Source organism: Eschrichtius robustus, chromosome 2 (assembly GCF_028021215.1).
Source record: "Eschrichtius robustus isolate mEscRob2 chromosome 2, mEscRob2.pri, whole genome shotgun sequence".
NCBI lineage: Eukaryota > Metazoa > Chordata > Mammalia > Artiodactyla > Eschrichtiidae > Eschrichtius > Eschrichtius robustus.
In genome coordinates, this window is record NC_090825.1 from 50,722,778 (window position 1) to 50,744,483 (window position 21,706).

The window sequence follows — 21,706 nt, forward strand, 5'->3', positions numbered from 1 at the left end:
CTACCCTCTAAGAGAAGTTTGATTTGTGACCAGCTTTCAAAACTGCACTTATTGGCCGACTCTTACAAGAATGTCTTTTTGATCTGGTTTACTGAAATCAATTACACTTCCAAATAAGTTTTCATTTTAAGAGAGGGCAGTGCAGTGGCATCCTCTGGTTTTGCATCATTTTAGAGCATGGCTACAAGCTCTCCAGAAGAAGGAGGAGGTGGAGAGGAGAAAGAGAAAGGAGGGGAATAAGAATTCTTGAGTTGCAAACTCTTCCCCTTGGTTTATATTATCTCCCACATGAAATCATTTACCCACGACACTGCTCTTACTTTTAAAGGCATTTAGGAAGTTGTGAGTCAATTTGCCCAAGAGTTAATTGTTAACACAATACCACTTATAGGATGTTTAATTTCTCAGAAAATACCCTGAATTACAGCTTAAGAATAAGCCCTGCAAGAATTGTTACTATAAGTGAATGTGTTATAAGTCATTTGATAATCTCTTCCATTCTCTTCATCAGTATGAATGACACTGATGAGTCCTTTTAACCAGGTAGTAGTGCCATGACCATCTTATACTAAGGGGCTGTTCACAGGCAGTGGGCAGAGTGGACATTGATAAAACAACTGTGCACTGCTGCAGAAAACACTGTGAGACTATCTGATCTGAAATGATTTAACTATTAAACATATGAAGGATAAAACATTCACTAGCCATAACAACCTCCAACATACACAATGAGTACACAGACTATGAAATTACTTTTTCTCTATCTTGTGTGCTTTAATTACTGGCCCTTGGGTGTAGAATGGGGAAGGGAGTTAAACAGAGTTGGGGGTTTAATACTTAACCTCCCTTGCTTGGAGTGGTCTGTTTTTTACATTGTTTCTTTTGCTGTTAAATGTAAACTTTGAGAATCTGTTTTCCCTGTGAATTGCTTAAGGAAAGAATCAATTCTGGGGAGTAATTAGGAAAAATAGAGATAATTTGATGTAACTGGTTTGAGAAGAAGCTCAAAGCCTGAAGGATAGAAACAGAGAAGATAGTACAGGAATAATTGTGGGATGAAAGTAAGAGGGCACCATTGATGGAAAGACTACTTCATTTCTCAGTTAGTAACCAGCTCTACACTGGCCTCCCTGAGAAGAACTCCATCGAACAGTTCAACTCGGATCATGCCTTGCTTTCCCTGGCTCGTATCTAGAGACTCTTATTTAAAGTGAATGTATGTGGGATCTAGTTCCCTCACCAGAGAGCAAAACCCTGCATTGGGAGCGCAGAGTCTTACCCACTGACCACAACTAAAAGCCTGCATGCTGTAACTAAAAGATCCTGCATGGTGCAGCTAAGACCCGGCACAGCCTAAATAAATAAATAAATAAATAAAATTTTAAAAATAAAGTGAATGTCATCATATGTGATCTTTGATTGGTATTTGTTTATTTCAAATGAATATTTTCCTTTTCTCTTTAACTCATTAATAAGTTTCTGAAAGGTTGAGAATTTATTTCTACATTTTTTAAACTTCTTCATATCAGCAGCATTAGCGTCTAAATGGTCAACCCATCACATATGGAATGAAGTAAAGAGACTATAATGTAAAAAGTTCTAAGGATTTTTCCTTTTCATTATCACTCCTGAGCCATGATTACACTCTAGTTATTCTATTGCTACACCCATAACACGTTTCCCCCTTTTTTTGGTCTACCTGTTTATTTCCATCTTTTAGACATCTTCTTGAGGGCAGGGCTATGTCTCATTCATCACTGTGTTCTCCATATCTGGTGTAGTATCTGACATAGGAGCTGCTCAGTAGGTGTGTGTTCTATGTGTAGGCATATCAGAGTTTCATCAAATTTGGAGGAGTTAGGTTTGCTTGGGTTAAAAAAAAGTTGACTCTACTTTTGTCTTCACTGTCTTAAAGAGATCTGAATTTATTATCGAAGTACTACAACAACCATTTTTCAGGTTCTTGCCATTTTACTCAAATTAATGTTTAAAAATACTATTTTCTTTTGCTTTACTCTAGAACTGAACAATGCCACAAAAACATTCTTTACTAAAGAATATTTGAAAAGAAAACAAAGCTTTCAGAAATCCAGCTCTGCAAAGTGGCCCCTACCAAGCCGCAGAAAAGCATTCCATCTTTTTGGAGGTAAGGAAGCTAATGCAAAAAAAAAAAGGAAGAAAAGAAAAAAAAGTCTGGTAACATTGTCCAAGGTCTTTTTTAAAGCTGTTTGCTTTCTGCCTTAGATATATTAGTAGAAAAATATTTCTGCACTGGTCAATTTTAAGTAAGGATTTTGCTAAGTATCCTCTTACTGAAAGCTACAGGTGTACATATGAAAAAAATGGAGACTATACTGTAAGAGCAAAATCTGAGAAAAACTCATGATTAAATTTACTTTGCCTTGAAGTCAATAATGTTTAATATGTAGATAACGAACTCAAAAGTAACAGATTTGACAAAAGCTATATTTGACAAAAGCATTGGTATTCCTTATAAAGGTTTTGAACAACTCCTTATCATAATTTAAGTTCATTTCATTTTATTGGTTCTAATCTCAGTTATATTTTAATAAATTATTTCTCTTTTATTGAAGTATAGTTGATTTACCATGCCATGTTAGTTTCAAGTGTACAGCAGAGTAATTCAGTTTTAAATATGTATGTATATACATATTTTTATATATATATATATATATATATATATATATATATATTCTTTTTCAGATTCTTTTCCCTTATAGGTTTTTACAAGATATTAAGTCTAGTTCCCTGTGCTATACAGTAGGTCCTTGTTCGTATCTATTTTATATATAGTAGTATGTGTATGTTAATCCCAAACTCTTAATTTATCCCTTCCCTGGCCCTTTCCCCTTTGGTAACCATAAGTTTGTTTTCTATGTCATGGGTCTATTTCTGTCTTGTAAATAAGTTCATTTGTATCTTTTTTTTAAAGATTCCACATATAAGTGATATCATATGATATTTGTCTTTGTCTGTCTTACTTCACTTACTATGATAATCTCTAGGTCCATCCATGATGCTGCAAATGCCATTATTTCATTCTTTTTTATGGTTGGGTAATATTCCATCATTCATAGATATAGATATACACACACACACACACACACACACACACACACACACACCCCACATCTTTATCCATTCATCTGTCAGTGGACGTTTAGGTTGTTCCCATGTCTTGGCTATTGTAAATAGCACTGCTATGAACATAGGGGTGCATGTATCTTTTTGAATTAGAGTTTGCTCCAGATATATGACCAAGAGTGGGATTACAGGATCATATGGTAACTCTATTTTTAGTTTTTTAAGGAACCTCCATACTGTTCTCTATAGTGACTGTACCAATTTACATTCCCACCAACAGTGTAGGAGGGTTCCTTTTTCTCTACACCCTCTCCAGCATATATTATTTGTAGATTTTTTGATGTGAGGTGATACCTCATTGTAGTTTTGATTTGCATTTCTCTAATAATTAGCCATGTTGAACGTTTTTTATGTGCCTATTAGCCATCTGTATGTCTTCTTTGTAGAAATGTCTGTTTAGGTCTTCTGCCCATTTTTTGATTGGGTTGTTTTTTTTTTTATATATTGAGCTGTGTGTATATTTTGGAAATTAATCCCTTGTTGGTCACATCATTTGCAAATATTTTCTCCCATTCCGTAGGCTGCCTTTCTGTTCTGTTTGCGGTCTTTTTTGCTGTGCAAAAGCTTTTGAGTTTAATTAGGTCCCATTTGTTTATTTTTGCTTTTATTTCCATTACTCTAGGAGATGGGTCCCCAAAAAATATTGCTGTAGTTTATGTCAAAGAGTGTTCTGCCTATGCTTTCCTCTGGGACTTTTATAGTATCTGGTCTTACATTTAGGTCTTTAATCCATTTTGAGTTTATTTTTGTATATGGTGTTAGAGAATGTTCTAATTTCATTCTTTTACATGTAGCTGTCCAGTTTTCCCAGCACCACTTACTGAAGAGACTGTCTTTTCTCCATTGTATGTTGTTGCCCACTTTCTCATAGATTAATTGACCATAAGTGGGTGGGTTTATTTCTGGGCATTCTATCCTGTTCCATTGATTTATATTTATGTATTTTTGCCAGTACCATGCTGTTTTGATTACTGTAGCTTTGTAGTACAGGCTGAAGTCAGGGAGTCTGATTCCTCCAGCTCCATTTTTCTTTCTCAGGATTGCTCTGGCTCTTAATGTATTGTTGGAGTCAGTTTGCTAGTATTTTGTTGAGGATTTTTACATCTGTGTTCATCAGTGATGTTGACCTGTAATTTTCTTTTTTTTCTGGTATCTTTGTCTGGTTTTGGTATCAGGGTGATGGTGGCCTCATAGAATGAGTTTGGAAGTGTTTCACTTTCATACTATTTTATTTTAATATTTTACAAGTTGTCCCACAAGTTTAGGACAAGTAGAAAGTGTCTGTGCTTTAGTGTAAAGTGTCTCATGCTTGTACAATGGACAAGGAATACTTATTTCTGAGTTCATGTCTAACTAAATGTATGACCTCAGGGATATCATAGAAACCTCTTCTTTTGTTTGTTTCTGATCTGTAAGATGGTAATAATTATATATTCCTAATTAATATAGTTACAAGGATCAAATGAGCTGATGTGAAAGCACATTCTAAATTATAACTAATTGTACTATATAGATATAAGGAATTATCAAATTAGGGCAAGGCAATCTCTAATACCTTTTTCACCTTTGAGAATTTGTTATGTTTAATGATCAGACATTATAAACATAAAATATAATTTCATATTTTATAAAACCATGGTCTGTCAGAACATGGACTACTGTGCAGTTTTAGTATTTACCCTTATGATGTTTTTTGGGGGTCTGGTTGGAGAAGCTCAGATATGGGGACCTCTGATCTTCAGGGAACAAGAGGGACTTCTACGTAAGAAGACCAATAAGATCAGTACAGCAATGATGTAAACCAAAAGGAGGTAAAAACAGAGCCTTGTATGGTTGAGGCAAAAGATAAATTGAATTACAAAATCCTCAAGGTTTGAAGAAAGTAGTTTAAGGACAAATATAACTTTATACAGTAGTTTGAATGAAGAAAGTTAGTTTAAAGACATTTTATAAGTACATACTGTTTTATAAAGTGGTAAGTAACTATAGAAACCCATTGTCCATAGATTTGGTATAGATCCATTTTAAAATATATTACATTTAGCCCAAAATATAATGTGAAATTCAGTCTTACTTAAAGGATTTCATACCAAAGAAGAGAAAATTTATTATATGAATTATGTGCTTTAAAAGATTCCTTTGTATCCTACCTTCTACCCTATACCCACATTTTAAAAAGAATGAGTCACTTTTCTGATAACCCCTCAATATCCTTTGTCTTTTTGTACTCTGGGGTACTGAAGCTATAAATTAAATATTTGCTTCTTTGTGATTTCATCTTATTTGTCCTCCCCATAGAAGTCCCACAGAACTTTAACTTTTTATAAGTTTTTATGCAGGAGGTTCAAGGTAGCTTTATTATACAACCTAACCTAAGCAATATATTACTATCAAGAGCTCAGCTATGCTAAGCAAGGCTCAGCCCAAACTGAAAGAGTTAAGCCTTTAATCACTTGGTACAGTCGTGTAAACAAGAATGTAAAACCAGAGGAAATGCCAACCCCTGCACCCCCAGTATTCTATTTTCCCCCATGGAACAGTGCACTGGTCCAGGGTCAGGTGGACCAGGACAGATGTGGGGGTAATCTTATTGTTGAGGAGGCCCCGAACAAAAGGCCTTGGCACTTTTATGGGCCCTGAAGGGTGTATATGTGTGTGTGTTGGGGTTTTTTTGGGGGGCGGGGGAGAAGGGAAGACTAGGAGTGGAAAAGTACTGGGTACTAATTCAGAGTGGGGAAAAGTATCTTTAAGGTTTCTCCCTAATACCCCTCTAAAGAGGTCTCAGCAGAGGTCCAGAAGAAGCCCTCTGCCCAAGCCCTCAGATAAAGGACCCAGGAATGCAGGTGCAAATGTAAATGTAAATGTAATGTAAATATATGAAAGAGCATCACAGGCCAGGGGCCTGAGACCTTGATTGCAGCTCCTTCAGAGATTGTAGTGCACTGGCTTTACACCAAGTCCCGTGTGGGGAGGGCAGCTTTCTTCTGTGATGCCTACCAGGTAAAGCCTCCATAATTGCCTATGGTCAGGCCTGAAAAGCCACACATAGGATTTTAATCACAAACCAGACTCAATTACCAGTATTACTGAAGCACCTGCTGTACTTCTTCTTTGTTTGCTTCCTGCCTCCCATGAATTTTGTATTTATCATTTCTTTGCACAAGTAAGTATACATATGTATACTTAATCAATGTTATTTAATTTTGCTTGTCTTTGAACTTTTGCAGGGGTAACAATGTATGTATTCTATATTTGCTTTTTCACTCAGCATTATGTTTCTTGCATTTGTCTTTTCAGTGAGCGTAGCCACATTCATTTATTTTTACTGCTATACTATCACCCACTATGTGAATACGGTACAATTCATCTATTCTGTTGATGAACAACTGAGTTATCCCATTTTTTGTTTATAAACAACACTGCTATAAATATTATTTTCATCTCTCCTGGAGCATAAGAGTTCCTCTAGAATAAATGCCAGTAGCAAACAGCTGGGTCATAAGAAAAACACATCTTTAATTTGACTACCTAAACCAAACCATTTTCCTAAATGACTGCTGATCTATCACCAACTTTGTTTACCACATTTGATGTTTTCAGTCCTTTAGATTTTGCCAGTCTGATAGGTATAAAATGATATCTCATTGGGGATTTAATTTCACTTTCTCTAATTACCAATGGGGATTGAAAATAACTTTATATGTGTATTAGTTATAGAATTTCTTCATCTGTGAAATTCCTTTACAAATTTTGTCCATTTTCCTATTGATTGCATTTTTCTTGTTGATTTTTGATAGTTCTAAATTATTTTCTGCTGACTCCTTTTTTAATTATATGAATGGCAGCTATCTTCTCTCATTTGTGGTTTGTCTTTTCACTCTATGATATCTTTTATTGAATTGTAGTTCTTCATTTTCTTTATCGTCTTTCTGGCATGTATTATCTGCCTTAAGAAATTCTTCTCTATCCCCAATGTCATAAAGATATTTTCCTGTGTATTTTTCAAATATTTTCAAATATTTTTTAAAAATATTTTATTTTTCAAATATTTATATTTCAGATATTTTGGAAATGATTTGTGTTGTTGATATTTTCTGGGTTTTGGAGGGGGGTGTTGTGTTATAGGGTAGGGATCCAGTCACTTTGGGATTTTTTCCTATTTAATTTTTTCCAACCACCATTTACTGAAAATAATTCATTATTTCCCCCACTGATTCACAGTGCTAATCTGTTATATTTTAAATTTCCATTTGTGTGAGTCTATTTCTGAGGTCTTTATTTGGTTCCTTTGGTCTATATGTCAAATCCTGTGCCAATACCATACTGTCTCAATTACTGGAGCCTTGTAAGAAGTTTTGATATCTCCCTTCAAACTTGTTTTGCTGCATGAGTGTCTTGGCCTTTTTTTTTTTCTTTTTCTTTTTGGCTCTTTGAATTTTAGAATCATCTTGTCAAGTTCCATGAAAACCATGTTGGATTAAGGAAAGAAGTTCCTATTCAATGCATGCGTCAATGTGGGGAGAATTGACATCCTTATAATCACTTTCCCCATCCACTAACTGGTTTTTCTCTTCTTTTATTTAGATCTCCTAAATCTTTAATGTCTATAATAAAATGTGATAATTTCCTTTACAAATGTTTTATACGTCTTTTGGTGAGATTTATTCACATGTATTTGCTATGTTGTCATCCTCTTTTCTCCTCCTCTGAACCTTGAGTGCATATAGTTGCTCCAGTCCCACTTCTTAATTAGCGGCTACCATCATCACCAGTCCACACGCTCATCTGTTTCCTTTTATCCTCATATCCTACTTTCCATTATGTTGAGTTTATTTAATCTGTATCTTTTTTATTGTTTTCTTAAATTATGTTTATTGTTGTCTTCTGTGCGTATATTTTAATTTACAGGAATGGTATTATATCTTGCACTGTTTCTTATCTTTTTCATCTAGCACTAGGCTTTTAGATGCATCTGGGTGGCTATGTGTATTTATAATCTGTGGGTTCTAAATAATGTTCTCCTAAGGTGTGCATCTACCACATTTTATCCAACTATTCACTGACTGGAACACAGAATACCTCCAACTCCCTGCCACTACATGTAATACTAATGAATATCCTAATGTGGACCTTGTCAAAATTTGTTTGGCCTATAGACTCAGGAGCAGAATCTCTGGGTCACAGAATATGAATATACTTAACTTGACTAAATAATGCCAACAGTTCCCCCAAATGACCAGTATAGATAACTATTAACAGTGCATGAGGGTTGGAGGAAATTAGAACTATGGAAAATGACAAGCGTTGACAGAGAATGGAAATTAGGAACGCTCAGTATGGATTTAATTTGCTTTAATCTGATCTCTAGTAGTTTAAGATCCCTGCAAATGCTCATCAGTCTTTCGGATTCCTCTTCTGTAACTGCTTTTCTCATTTTTCTAAGAGGGTTTCTGCCCTTATCAGTTTTACAGAATTTCTTGTATATTCTAGATATTAATCCATTGTCTGCTTTAGACACTATAAATCTCTTATCCCATTTTATTATCTATATATTAAGTTTATCCATGGTGTCCTTCACTGAAAAAAATTCTGAACTTTGACGTAATTAAATCCACCTTAAGTTTGCATTGTCATTGTATTTTGAAGTTTTAAGAAGTTCTTACCCATTCCTAGGTCACAAAGGTTTCTGCTTAGGTAAAACTATGAAGTTAATATTAAAAAACCTTTCTCATTTATGTCTTTATCTAGAATCTACCTCTTATCATGTGTTACAAAGGGTTCATGTCTTTCTTCAAATAATAGCCCCCTTTTCTGAATATTAAATAGTGATGCTGGGTTTTGTTAATTATTCCCTGTTGTTGTATAGAAATGTCCTTGTGGAATTTTGATCCCATATTCAGCAACCTTCCTAAATTACCTTCAGTTTCATTATTTATAGGGTTTGGGGGGCTTTGAATGAAGACAATCATATCTGTCTTATATGTAAATAAAGACACATATCTTTCAAACTAATACATACTTTTTTTCTTCTTTTTTTTCTTGCCATACTTTCTGAGCGAGGACTTCTGTTTGATTTTGAATAGAAAAACCGATAGCAGCATCTCTAATATTAAAAGGAATATTTTAATGTTTGCCATGAGTAGAATTGTTGCTCTGCATCTTGGGTAGATACCGTTTATCAGGTTTTAAGAAAGTTCCCATCTGTTCCTAGTTTTCTCTTAATCTCTTTCTTGAATGGATTTTTAATTTGGGGATTTGTTTCAACATTTTTGAAACGACTATAATGGATTTACTTCTTCAATCTGTTAATGCACTGAATTACATTAATAAATTGTAGGAGATTTTCTAATGTCAAACTGCTGTTGTGTTCTTGCGAAGAACTCAACTTGATCATTTTTGTGCATTGGTAAACTTGGTTTGCTAATTCAGGCTTCCCCCACTATGTGAAAGTAGAGCATTCCCGTGAAATTTTTCGTAAGCCAAAAGGGGTAAAGCAAAGAAACAATTACCTTAGGACACATCTTGCTAATGGATACACAAAATAAACTGAGATAAAGCACAGATGCTCACAGACACAGTTCAAGCTATGGCAGCCTGATGCTGAGATGTTGGCTGTAATCCTGGGGAAGGAGCTTGGTGGTGCCACTCTGCCTGCTGGGGGTGTGTGCTGCCTCTATGATGGCTCCCTGAAAAACAAACGTAAAATTCTTTTTTCGATTTTCCTCTTTTTTCTTAAAAGCCAAAATCCTTTTCAGATTTCTTTCAGTTAGTGAAAAGAGGTACTAGTTTAGGCCTTTCGTAAAAGCAAAAGTGGCATAAAGTGAACTTTTGAAAAGCGGGGAATACCACTTTTGCTTGAGGTTCTTTTTTTTTAACATCTACATTTATGAGTAAGATTGCCCCTATATTTCCTTTTTCAAAATGTCTTTTTCTCGATTTCTTTTTTGAATCAGTATATATAATTTATCTTTTTGCTAGTAATTAATTTTTTCTGTTTTAAAATTTTTTGACAAAAAGTTGTTTATATTATTTAATCTCTCCTGTATCTATAATTCTGTTCTCTTTGTATATTAATATTATTTACTCATGCCCTGTTTTTTTCCTGATCTTGCTAGATATTTGTAAATTTTATTATTCTTTTTAAATAATGAATTTTTGAAATTGACTCTATTGTACCTTTATTTTCAATTTCATTAATTTCTGCTCTTTATTAAATCCTTACTGCGATTTTTGGATTTATTCTGTCCTTTTAATACCATATTAAGGTGGCTTTCTAGGACATTAATTTTTATCCTTTTAATTTTTAAAAAATTATTATTTAAGGTCATAAATTTCCCTCTCAGTAATCTCAGTAATATATTGTAAGCAGTATTTTTGTTATTCTTCATTTCTGATTATTTTTCATAAGAATAAAGCACACTTAATTCAATATTTATTGAATCATCTTGATTAAAAATAATGAAATTGTACAAAATTAGGATCATACTTGAAAATTGGGATCTGTGATATCCATATTATACCACAGTACTCAACATACCATGCCATCCATGCCGTGTTGTTTTCTCAAAATTGTTTCTTTTCAGCTTAATTTTCAGGAGTTGGTAGAAGGAAGTAAGGTGGGAAGGTGGGGGATATAACTGGAAAGAATAGACATTGCCATAGACGCCTTTGGCTCCGTACAATTAGTGTTCTTTCCACAAAAACAAAACATTTTAACATAGTTTTAGATTTCCTAATTAGTGAAGTTCATATCAACTCTTTTTGAATTCATTCAGCCATAAAGCTCACTCACACTTACCTAGTACAGACCCATCCCTTTCACACTGTCAAGTAGTGTCTTAGAGATATTGATGAGTAAGCAGACATGTTTTAATTTTTTTCTTACAAATACATATTTTATGTGTTTATATATAAAATGGGTTATGTGAAAAGGAATGGAAATATTCTAGATAAATGTGAGCTAGCACTTTACATCTCTTATCAGATACCAATTACACTGCTGACTCTGTCAATCTTAGTTCCTTCCTCTGAAGTACCTACTGTTTCCAGGCATTGCATCCTCAGTTTATCAGTATCTAATTGACATGATTTTCAGCCATGCCATTGGTTTCCTAAGAAACCAGTTTTACATATGTGTGTCTGTGTGTGTGTACATATATGTATATATACACACTTATAAAGTTAACCAGCTAAGAGGTTTTACTAAGATCTTTTTGCCAAAAAAAAAAAAAAAGTTGTCCACAGTGTTGAATTTTTATTTTCTAAATATACTCAAGTCAAAGGAAATAAAAGTCATGATTTAAAATCCAATGTGTTAATTTTTTCTGGCAATAACAAGAACATGCAGCTGAAGTGAAGGTGTCTGAGATATGTTTATGACAAATCCATTCAGTTCTTGTAAAAGCCTGGGGAATTGTTTTATTTGCTCATTAGTTCATCTGAAGGTGTTAGATTGATTCTGCAAGTTTAAACATGCTCAGTATAAGTGAAGGAATATTCACATGGGAAAAAATGCTTATCTCTAATAGAGAGCAAAACAGTACATGATCAAACAGCAGGAGTTTAATATAACCCAGAAATCTGCCTTCTCAGAAAATTGGAGGTAAAATCAGAGGGATTTTAAAATATGTTGTAGATGTGGTGCTGACTTTTAGTAGAAAGTTCATTAACCTTTACATTTCTTCTACAACTACAACGATTTTATTCACAAGATAATTTTTTGAAAGGGCCTAAGAATTCTGTCTTTTTCTTTCTATTTATTTTCTAATGGGAGAATCAGGCCCTGTTTTTCCTATAGGGTTTAGTAATGAGTTAAAAATTTTGAAGCCAAACCAGTAATAAGTCTTACAATATCAGAAACTACTTTAAAAACAGGTAGTTACATGCAATCCCACTAAAATATAAAATCATAGAGTCTAAAGAGTTAGAGAAGATACATAATGTAACTTCTCCAACCAATACAAGAACAGCCTCAACAGTCATGCTCAGAGATGGACGTCTAGATTCTGCTTATCACATACAATGACAGGGAGCTTACTATCTGAAAAAGTAAGTTTGTCCATTTTAACAACTCTTTCAGATAAATTTCTGTGTAAATGAAATCTGCCTTTTCACAGTTTCCTTTTATTGGTTCAAGTCTGTTTTAATCTTCCTCCATAAGACTGTTCTTCAAATATACAAAGACATATATGATGTTCTCTGGAAGTCTTTATTCCACACAGAAAATATCCACATTCCTTCAACTGTTCCTCATGGAAGCTGGTTTCTAGGTCCTGGTTGCCTGTTCCAGGGATACTAATGGGACTGGAAACCGTGTCAATTGGATACTGATAAAATAAATTGAGGATGCAATGCCTGGAAATGGTACATATTTCAGAGGAAGGAACTAAGATTGACAGAGTCATCAGTGCAGTTAATCCTGATGAGAGATATAAGTGCTAGCTTACATTTATCTAGAATATTTCCATTCCTTTTCACATGACCCAGTGTTATTCTGGTGTTGGGTCATGGAATTCATAGTCTCTGTCTAAGGCTGAATAATTCAATTGGGCAATGAACTCAAAATTAAAACACCCTTTTCTTCTATATTAAGTTTATGATTGAACCAAATTATAATACAAATTGTACACTTTGTTCAAATATCACCACTTTATAACTGTTATTTTTTAAATTACCAGAAGTTTTATCCACCCCCCCACACACACAGACACACTCTCTTACACACATAAATTCTATCCCCTTCATGGTTTCACATATATAGAAATTGCTTTATTGATCCCATATGAAGTACGATGTTGGTAGGAAATGCTACCTTCATTTACAAATACTTGCATACATAACATAAATGCATACATATGCCTGTACATGCCCACTCACTAACCACAGGACCACTGAAATTAGCACTAAAAGCAAATTCTTATGGTGGGAGAGGGTGGCTGCATCTGACCTTGACCCTGAGCTCACAGTTTTAATACTGTGCTTTCCCATTACTAATGATTTCCCTATGTACCCTGCAGAATAGATGACACAGAGTTAAAACGTTTAAACATATAATAAGGTGACTTTGGTACTTGACGCTGAATTTTTTGAACCTTTGATTAAGAGAGACTAGAAAGGAAGTGAAGGAACACAGCCAAATTCAAACTGGACTGTCGGTGTCTAAAGACTTCAGAAATGTTCAAGTGTTCTAAGGTCTGACCACTGTATGACATTGTTAGGGCAGTAGGCAATATGTGTATTCACTGTGAATTATCCTGGAAAATTGTGGTCAATCTTGGAATAAAAAATGAAGGTTGAGGAGATGGGACTTAAGAGAGGTAATGGAAAACTTCCTGCGTCTCTGAGAGACCCTCTGGTCACTTTATCCTATTCTATAATCATGATGAGTGGTGTACCCTTGTGGGTGATAGTGGATATGCACCCTAGCATGCAGAGGCGGGCAAGGCGTATAAGGGTACTCTGAGGATGCTTCTGGGTTTGTGCAATGGCTGCATGTTATTCTTTGTGTTTATTACACCTTTTATCCCAAACAATCAGAACATGTTGTGAAAAATTATAGCAGATCTCCACTATGCTGTGGACCTGTTACATATATGAGATGCAGAGCTATTATCTCTTAGTTTGGCACTGGAAGAGTAGCAATCTCATTTGATCATCAGCAACAAAGTTGAAATTGACAGATGAGGAAACCTGGTTAGAGGGATGCATGGGACCTGATTTTGAGCACAAAAATAAGAAAACAGCCACAGAACTCTGAGAAATGCAAGGATAAACACAGGTCAGGCTTATTATTTCTTACAATAACAGCAGTGGAGATTTCTTTCTCTAGGATATAGAAGATATAATAAGATACATGAGGATACAATAAGTGATGGCAAGTCATCACCCTCAATGGCAATATCTGGGAGTAAAGTGATGAATTAGAAAAATTATACTTTTAAATAAATAAAAGATCTATGGAAGGCTAGATAAGTAAAATTCCAGTATGGGGCAAGTCCCCCAGGAAAGCTAATATTGCCAGCTATTGGCTTCTCTGGGAGTATTTTCTGAGTCTGGGAATTATCTGAGGATCAGTCTTGCCATAGGTAGAGGACTCTACTAGAGGAAAGAGAAATCAGCTGAGGTTTTGGCAACCATATGGACTGACATGTCAGGTAGGAAGAGGAGTCTGAACATATGGCCATATGAGACATTTGCTGAGAGCTGTGGCAGTACAAGAGGCTAAGCAGTTGGCCCAAACGAGCAAAATGAAATCTCCAACAATCTCACAGAGTTTAGAAATCAAGCCATAGTGTAGAGAGGCCTACAACAAACACATAGTAAGAATCCTCCTTAAGACATTTACTGTATTTTAAACCCATGTAGGATGAAAGACAAAGGAGTTACTTTCACAACCTCTGAAAAGCAGAACTTTCAGATTAGAGGAGATAGAGACCTGCTAAACTCTTAACCAAAAAACCCAAAGGACCGTGCTCAAGGAGGGGTCAGGACCTGAAAGCAGAGTACAAATCCGCTGTCCCATAGTGGACTCCATAGGGTTTAGGACATCAAGTCCCATTAAAGGAGCCTGCAACAGACACAACGTAAGTCATGCCCTTTTAAGCCATTTAAAATCAGAGGTCGACTGAATCTAATTAAAGCTGCAACCTAACTTCAACCTCAATCCAGCTTATTAATTATTGAGTTGAGACAATGAGTCTCTCACTCTGTCTGCCTGACAAAAGGGCCAACCCTCTGTGGAGGGAAATAATATCTACTTCAATCTCCATGGATAATTCATACAATAAAAAATTATGAGACATAATTTAAGAAAGGAAAGGTTTAGAAAATGTGGCCAATAATCAAATGTTGACGTAAAATAATAGGAACAACCAGTTATTTTACTAGCAAAACGGGTTTATTCAGAAAGAACAAAGAATTACAATGCAGGACGTGCACTCTGTGGCAAACCACAGACAAGTCCAGAAAACAAGGGAGATAAATGTCCTTTTACAGAGGAGAAGGGGGAGTTAGAAGAGTCTATTATAAACAAAGAGTCCATTGGAGGAAACTGGGAGTTCAGAGTGTATTGGCTTTTCATTGGCTGAGTTGTGACAGCCTCTTATCGGCGGGGCTGTTGCTAGGTCAGGAAAACGTCTTCCTTCCTCCTGCTGGGTAGGAAAGTAGGAACCTTCTTCCTGTTGGAGATGCAAAGCAAATTGTTTATAGTTTGTTTCTATTTGCATTTGTCATGACAGGTGTTATGAGTGTTCTTGGTGGAAGTGACCTAGACTTTAGAGAGAAATTCTAGGTTTCAAATCATTTATATCTGAACGTTGAGGAAATTTTCATTAAGACATTGCTGAGACTATAGATTGCATCTCTTCAATCCATCTATAATTAACAAATTTTAAATTCATCTTATTTAATGAGCACTTCCTTGTTTCTTAGTTTTTCTCTTGTATAAATATTGGGGTTATTATGGTGCTTTCTGATAAAATTATGCATGGAGGCATACATGACCCTGTTGACCCTAATTTGCTCTTCTATATATAAGCTAAAGATTGGATAATAATCCTGTACTACTCATATTACGGACCAAAGCCCTCCATTGTTCATAAGCCATTATTTTAAATGTACGATTTTAAATCATAAATTTATTTTAGACTCAAAAAAATCCTGAAGTTATGGATTCGAAGTTATGTAAGGAATTTTTGGGTTTTCTTTCTTTCTTTTTTTTTTTTTTTTTGCAGAATATGATTATATTTGCACAAAGTATTTAAAATAACTAGCTTCTAGAGAAATTACAGTTTGCATCACTTATTCCTTAGGGAAAGTAAAATGTACTCAGTCTCCTTTCAATCAATCAGTCAAGAATTTAGCTTGATGATACTAATAAAGACATAAAGAACTTCCAAGAGAGATAACCATCCGCATTCATAATTTTAAACCAGAATTTCAGGAATTGGATGCCCTAAAATAAATTAACTACAAAATAAAACCATTATTATGAAACAGAACTTTTTATCTCGTCTTGGAAATTTCCAAGGTCCTCAATTAACTTGAACAGATGAAAAAAAATTTTTTTGGCATGAGGGAGGAGAAGAGGTAAGGTTTTGTTTTGTTTAGTTTTGGGTATTGGTTTCTGATATTTCACACTATGACCTTAAATGAATCCCAATCCCCTGGTCATATCCCAGACCAATTAAATCAGAATCTCTGGAGATGCGTCTCAAACATCAGTAGTAATTAAAGCTCCCCAGGAGAGCTTTTGTCCAATATGCAGACAAAGTACTAAGGCTGAGATACATTACTCTAGAAGCTGCTAGGATTTGTGACTATATAGCAAAACAGAATGTGGACTCAAAATGGAAAGGTACCATGCAAAGTCCTTCTATTTATTCTCTGACTTCCAGGCAGTATCATATCCATGCTATTATGAAGAATGAATTAATCAGACAGAATACAATGTTATAAATAAAGGAGAGGATTAGTGTTTTTCTTACACTGAAATGAAGTTAACTCTGGCATAATTCAGTGATAGTTTAATAGTGCATGGCAGTTGCCCATTTGTTTTGGATCATAAATATAAATTTAATTTGAAACTACAGTGCAGATTTAAGAAATCTGCAAGTAATGGCACAAATTAGAGTTTAGCCAATATGCTGAGAACAACACCTCTCTGGGGGAAAATGCCATGGGATATAACAAAGTGTTTATTACTTCCATGTTGTATCCAAGGCACCAAATCTATTTGCCTATTTTTTCATCTGTAAAAAAAAAAAAAAAAAGAAAGAAATTACGTTTTTAAAAATCTGTTAAAAAAGGAAAGTGGGTTGAAATGGTTATCAAGGTAGTCTCAAGAGAGGAAAAGAAGTTGCAAAAAAAAAAAAGTATGTAGAGAAGGGGGTAGGGACAATCCCAACTTCTTTCCTTTGGGGATATTAAGGAGTATGCTAATGATCTGAAGATATGCTTGAAAGTTCCAGGACTTTTTTGCCAACTGTTGGAGCTACTGCCATGATTCACTATACCGTAGCTGTAGCTGTATCTTTTGTTTTTACAGTGAACATGAAATAGAAGGGCTTATTTATTATGGCTTTAAAAAGATGAATATTAAATGAGATGTTTACTCACAAATTTCAACAGCTATTAGAGTATTAGTTCATTAAAATTAATAAGCTAATATGAAACTGTTTTAACATTTCCAGATTTATAATTTGCTACTGAAAACTTGGAAACAACTGAACAGATGTAAACTTCAAATCTTTACCTTCACTAGTATCAGGCTTGTGCTATAATTAAGCAGAACAGCTTAAGATATTTAAAACAAAAACTTCATAACTGTGCTGACAATGAAATGGTGTTTATTAGCAAAGGTCTACTCTACATACACGTTTTAACTTTTCTAGGAAAATTGAGAAAGTTGAGAAATTTTAGGTTACTACTCTTTTGTGAACAATTCTATTATTTTGGTAATACAGTAGAGGTTCTGCTGTTTTATATTATCACTTAAAGTATATGATCTACTGCATTTCTGATGGGCTGAAATATTATATTGGATATAATGCAAGATTATGTATAAATTATATATTTTAATAGTAGAATCTGAAAATATAATCTGTCTGGAAACAGATTATCAGACAGATAATATTATTATATATTATATATAATAATATATAATATATAATAATATATAATATAATAATATATATTATTATATAATATATAATTTAATAATATAATATATATTATTATATATAATTATATTATTAATAATACTATGTATTATTCTGTTTCTGGAAACAGAATCTGTCTGTTAATTTTTTCTTCAATACTACATTTAAATATCCTTTTTCTTAAAATAGCAAGGAGAGAAAATAATAACATATGGCACAGGAACTGCTTTTTCTTTTGTTACTCTTTCTGGTCTGAGAAAATGAAAGGCCATTAGGTTAACTTCTAAAAATATTACAAGAGAATTTAAAAAGAGACAATTTAAGTAACTAGAAACTTTTGAGTTCATTCTGAAATATGTATTATGCTTTCAGTTTATTTTATTCTACATTGCTTATGTGGTATGTCCTAAGATTCCATACAGAACAAGAAAAGAATAAGGTTACTAGTTTATTTTCAAAAGAGCTTATACAAACAACTGGTGGCCGAATATGAGATATATGAGAATATGAGAATATGAGAATATCAAGCTGATTTGATAATATGACTTCCTGTGAAGTGGGTGCTGATTTCTCAGGAATAGTAGCAGAGCTTTGAAAAGATAAGATGAATCTGAAGTAATAGTGCCTTTTTAAATTCTCAATAGGGAAAATAATCTCTCAAGCAGATAAAATGCTTTTTTTTCCTAAACTGAGTTGTCATTGAATTAATGGAGTCTGGGACTTCCCTGGTGGTCCAGTGGTTAAGACTCCACGCTTCCAATGCAGGGGGCGTGGGTTCAGTCCCTGGTCAGGAAAGTAAGATCCCACATGCCACACGGTGCAGCCAAAAAAAAAGAAAATTAATGGAGTCTGACTTTTCTGAACAACATTTCCTATCAGGTTGATCTCCAAAATATTTAACAGCTAGTAACATAATATTTCTAGTTACATAAATCAAAAATTAGAAAATATATTCCTTTTCATTCACTTAAGTGACTGTAAATATTTATAAAACTGATAACTAGCTGATATAACTAATAGCATAGATTACTAAATCATTTCAATAATTTCTATTTGTAGACTTAGAAATATTACGAATAATTTTTTGATATAGATATTGCTACTTAAATGAGGCCCTGTCTGAGCCATGATCTGACAAGGTAACAAACTTTAGTTATGAATTTAACTACCCATGGGTCATTTTCTTAATTCCTTATTTTGTTTCAAATAAGGGACCCCTACTGTGTTTCTCAAAAGGAGTCCTATTGGTCTTTTGGTCAGGACAGTTCTTCATTGTATGAGACTAACCCAACATTGCTGAACATTTAGCACACCTGACCAGAAGTACACCCTTCATTTATTGTAACTAACAGTATCCCCCCTTATATTTCCAAATATCTCCCAACATCACCCCATGGAGGTTACATACAGATTCAAACATTAATGAAGGCTGCTTATTCTTTTTTTCCAGCTTTATTGGCAGTATCAATGACCAAAAAAAATTTTTTTTAAGAATCTAAAGTATACAGTTTGGTAATTTGATATATGTATACATTGTGAAAGGATCCCTCCACAGTGAGTGAGGTAACACAACCATCACCTCACGTTTTCTTTAAGTTTTTGTTTGTTTGTTTTTTGGGTTTTTTTGGTGAGAACATTTAAGTTCTACTCCCTTAGCAAATTTCAGTTATACAATACAGTGTTATCAACTATAATCACATTAGGTCCTGAGACTTTATTCATCTTATAACTGAAAGACTGTACCCTTTTACCAACCTTTCCCTATTTCCCCCACTCCTCAGCCCCAAACAACCATTTTTCTACTCTGTTTCTATGAGGTTTTTCTGGTTTATTTGTTTGGTTTTTGTTTTGTTTTTTGTTTTTAGATTCCATGTATAACTGATAGCATGCAGTATTTCTTTCTCTGTCTTGCTTATTTCACTTAGCACAATGCTCTCCACATTTATCTGTGTCAAAATGGCAGGATAGGATTTCCTTCTTTTTTAAGGCTGCATATTATTCCATTATATATATATACCACCCTTTCTTTATCCATTTACCCATCAATGGACATTTCGTTAGTTTACATACCTTGGTGTATATCTCTTCCAGATAGTGATTTTGTTTCCTTTAGATATGTACCCAGAATTAGGATTACTGGATCTATGATAGTTCTATTGTTAATTTTTTGAGGAACCTCCATATGGTTTTCCATAGTGGCTGCACCAGTTTACATTTCCACCAACAGTGTGTATGGTTCCCTTTTCTCCACATCTTCTCCAGTATTAACCTCTTGTATTTTAGATAATAATCATGCTACAAGCTGTGAGTTGATATCTCACTGTGGTTTTGATTTGCATTTCCCTGATAATTAGTGATGTTAAAAGTACCTTTTTATTATGTACCTGTTGTCCAGTTGAATGTTTTCTTTGGAAAAATGTCTCTTCAGGCCATTTGCCTGTTTTTTACTTGGGTTATTTGAGTTTTTGCTATTGAGTTGTACGAATTCTTTGTCTATTTAGGATATTAACCTTATATCAGATACGTAGTTTGCAAATATTTTATCCCAATTCATAGGTTGCTTTTTCATTTTTTTGATGGCTTCCTTTGATGAGCAGCAGCTTTTTATTTGATGTCATCCCACTTGGTTTTTTTGCTTTTGTTGCCTTTACTTTTGGTGTCAAATACAAAAAATCATTGCCAAGACCAGTGTCAAGGAGCTTATACCCTATGTTTTTATCAAGAATTTTACAGTTTTAGGTTTTACATGCAAGTCTTTAATCCATTTTTAGCTAATTTTTTTGTGTATGGTGAAAGATAGGGGTTCTGTTTCATTCTTTGGCATGTGGCAATCCATTTTTCTGAGAACCATTTATTGAAGAGGCTATCCTTTCCTCATTGTATATTCTTGGTCCCTTTATCAAAAATTGACTATATATGCATGGATTTATTCCTAGGCTCTCTATTCTGTTCCACTGCTCTGTGTCTATTTTTATACCACTACCATACAGTTTTGAATACTACAGCTTTCTACTATAGTCTGAAATCAGAAAGTGTAATGCCTCCAGCTTTGTTCTTCTTTCTCAAGATCGTTTTAGCTATTTGGGTTCTTTTGTGGTTCCATACAAATTTCAGGATTGCTTTTTCTATTTCTGTGAAAGATGCCATTGGAATTTTGATAAGGATCACACTGGATCTGTAGGTGACTTTGGGTAGGATAGACATTTTAACAATTCTTCCAATCCATGAATATGGAATATTTTTCCATTTGTGTCTTCTTCAGTTTCCTTCATCAATGTCTTACAGTTTTCAGTGTACAGATCTTTCACCTCCTTGGTTAAATTTATTCCAGTGTTCTTATATTATTGTCAATAGTATTTTCTTAATTTCTTTCTGATAATTCTTTGTTGGTGTATAGAAATACAGCTGATTTTTGTATATTGATTTGGTATCCTGCATCTTTACTGAATTCATTGATTAGATCTAGGAGGTTTTTTATGAAGTCTTTAGGATTTTCTATTTATCATAACATCCACAAATAGAGACAATTTTACTTTTTCCTTTCTGCTTTGGATGGTTTTTTTTCTTGGCTAATTGCCTAGGACCCCAAACTATGTTGAATAAAAGTGGTGAGAATGGGCATCTTTGTCTTACTCCTGTTTTTAGAGGAAAAGCTTTTAGTTTTTCACCATTAAGTATGTTGCTAGCTGGGAGCTTGCCATATATATTTTTTATTATGTTGACATATGTTCTCTATAATCCAGTTTACTGAAAGTTTTATCACAAAGCGATCTTCAATTTTGTCAAATGCTTTTTCTGCATCTATCAAGATGATCATGTGATTTTTATCTTTCATTTTGTTAATGTGGTGTATCACATTGATTTACAGATGTTGCACCATTCTT

The 21,706-nt window shown here is 34.1% G+C and overlaps 1 protein-coding gene across 5 annotated transcripts in view; it reads left to right on the forward strand.

Moving 5' to 3' along the window:
- RNF180 (ring finger protein 180) overlaps nucleotides 1-21,706 on the forward strand; it is a 301,957-nt gene that overhangs the window by 243,200 nt on the left and 37,051 nt on the right. For all 5 annotated transcript variants that reach the window (XM_068533115.1, XM_068533097.1, XM_068533123.1 and 2 more), the window contains one exon: nucleotides 2,021-2,146. In XM_068533115.1, the coding sequence (XP_068389216.1) occupies nucleotides 2,021-2,146 (126 nt within the window). The remainder of the gene's footprint in view (nucleotides 1-2,020; nucleotides 2,147-21,706) is intronic.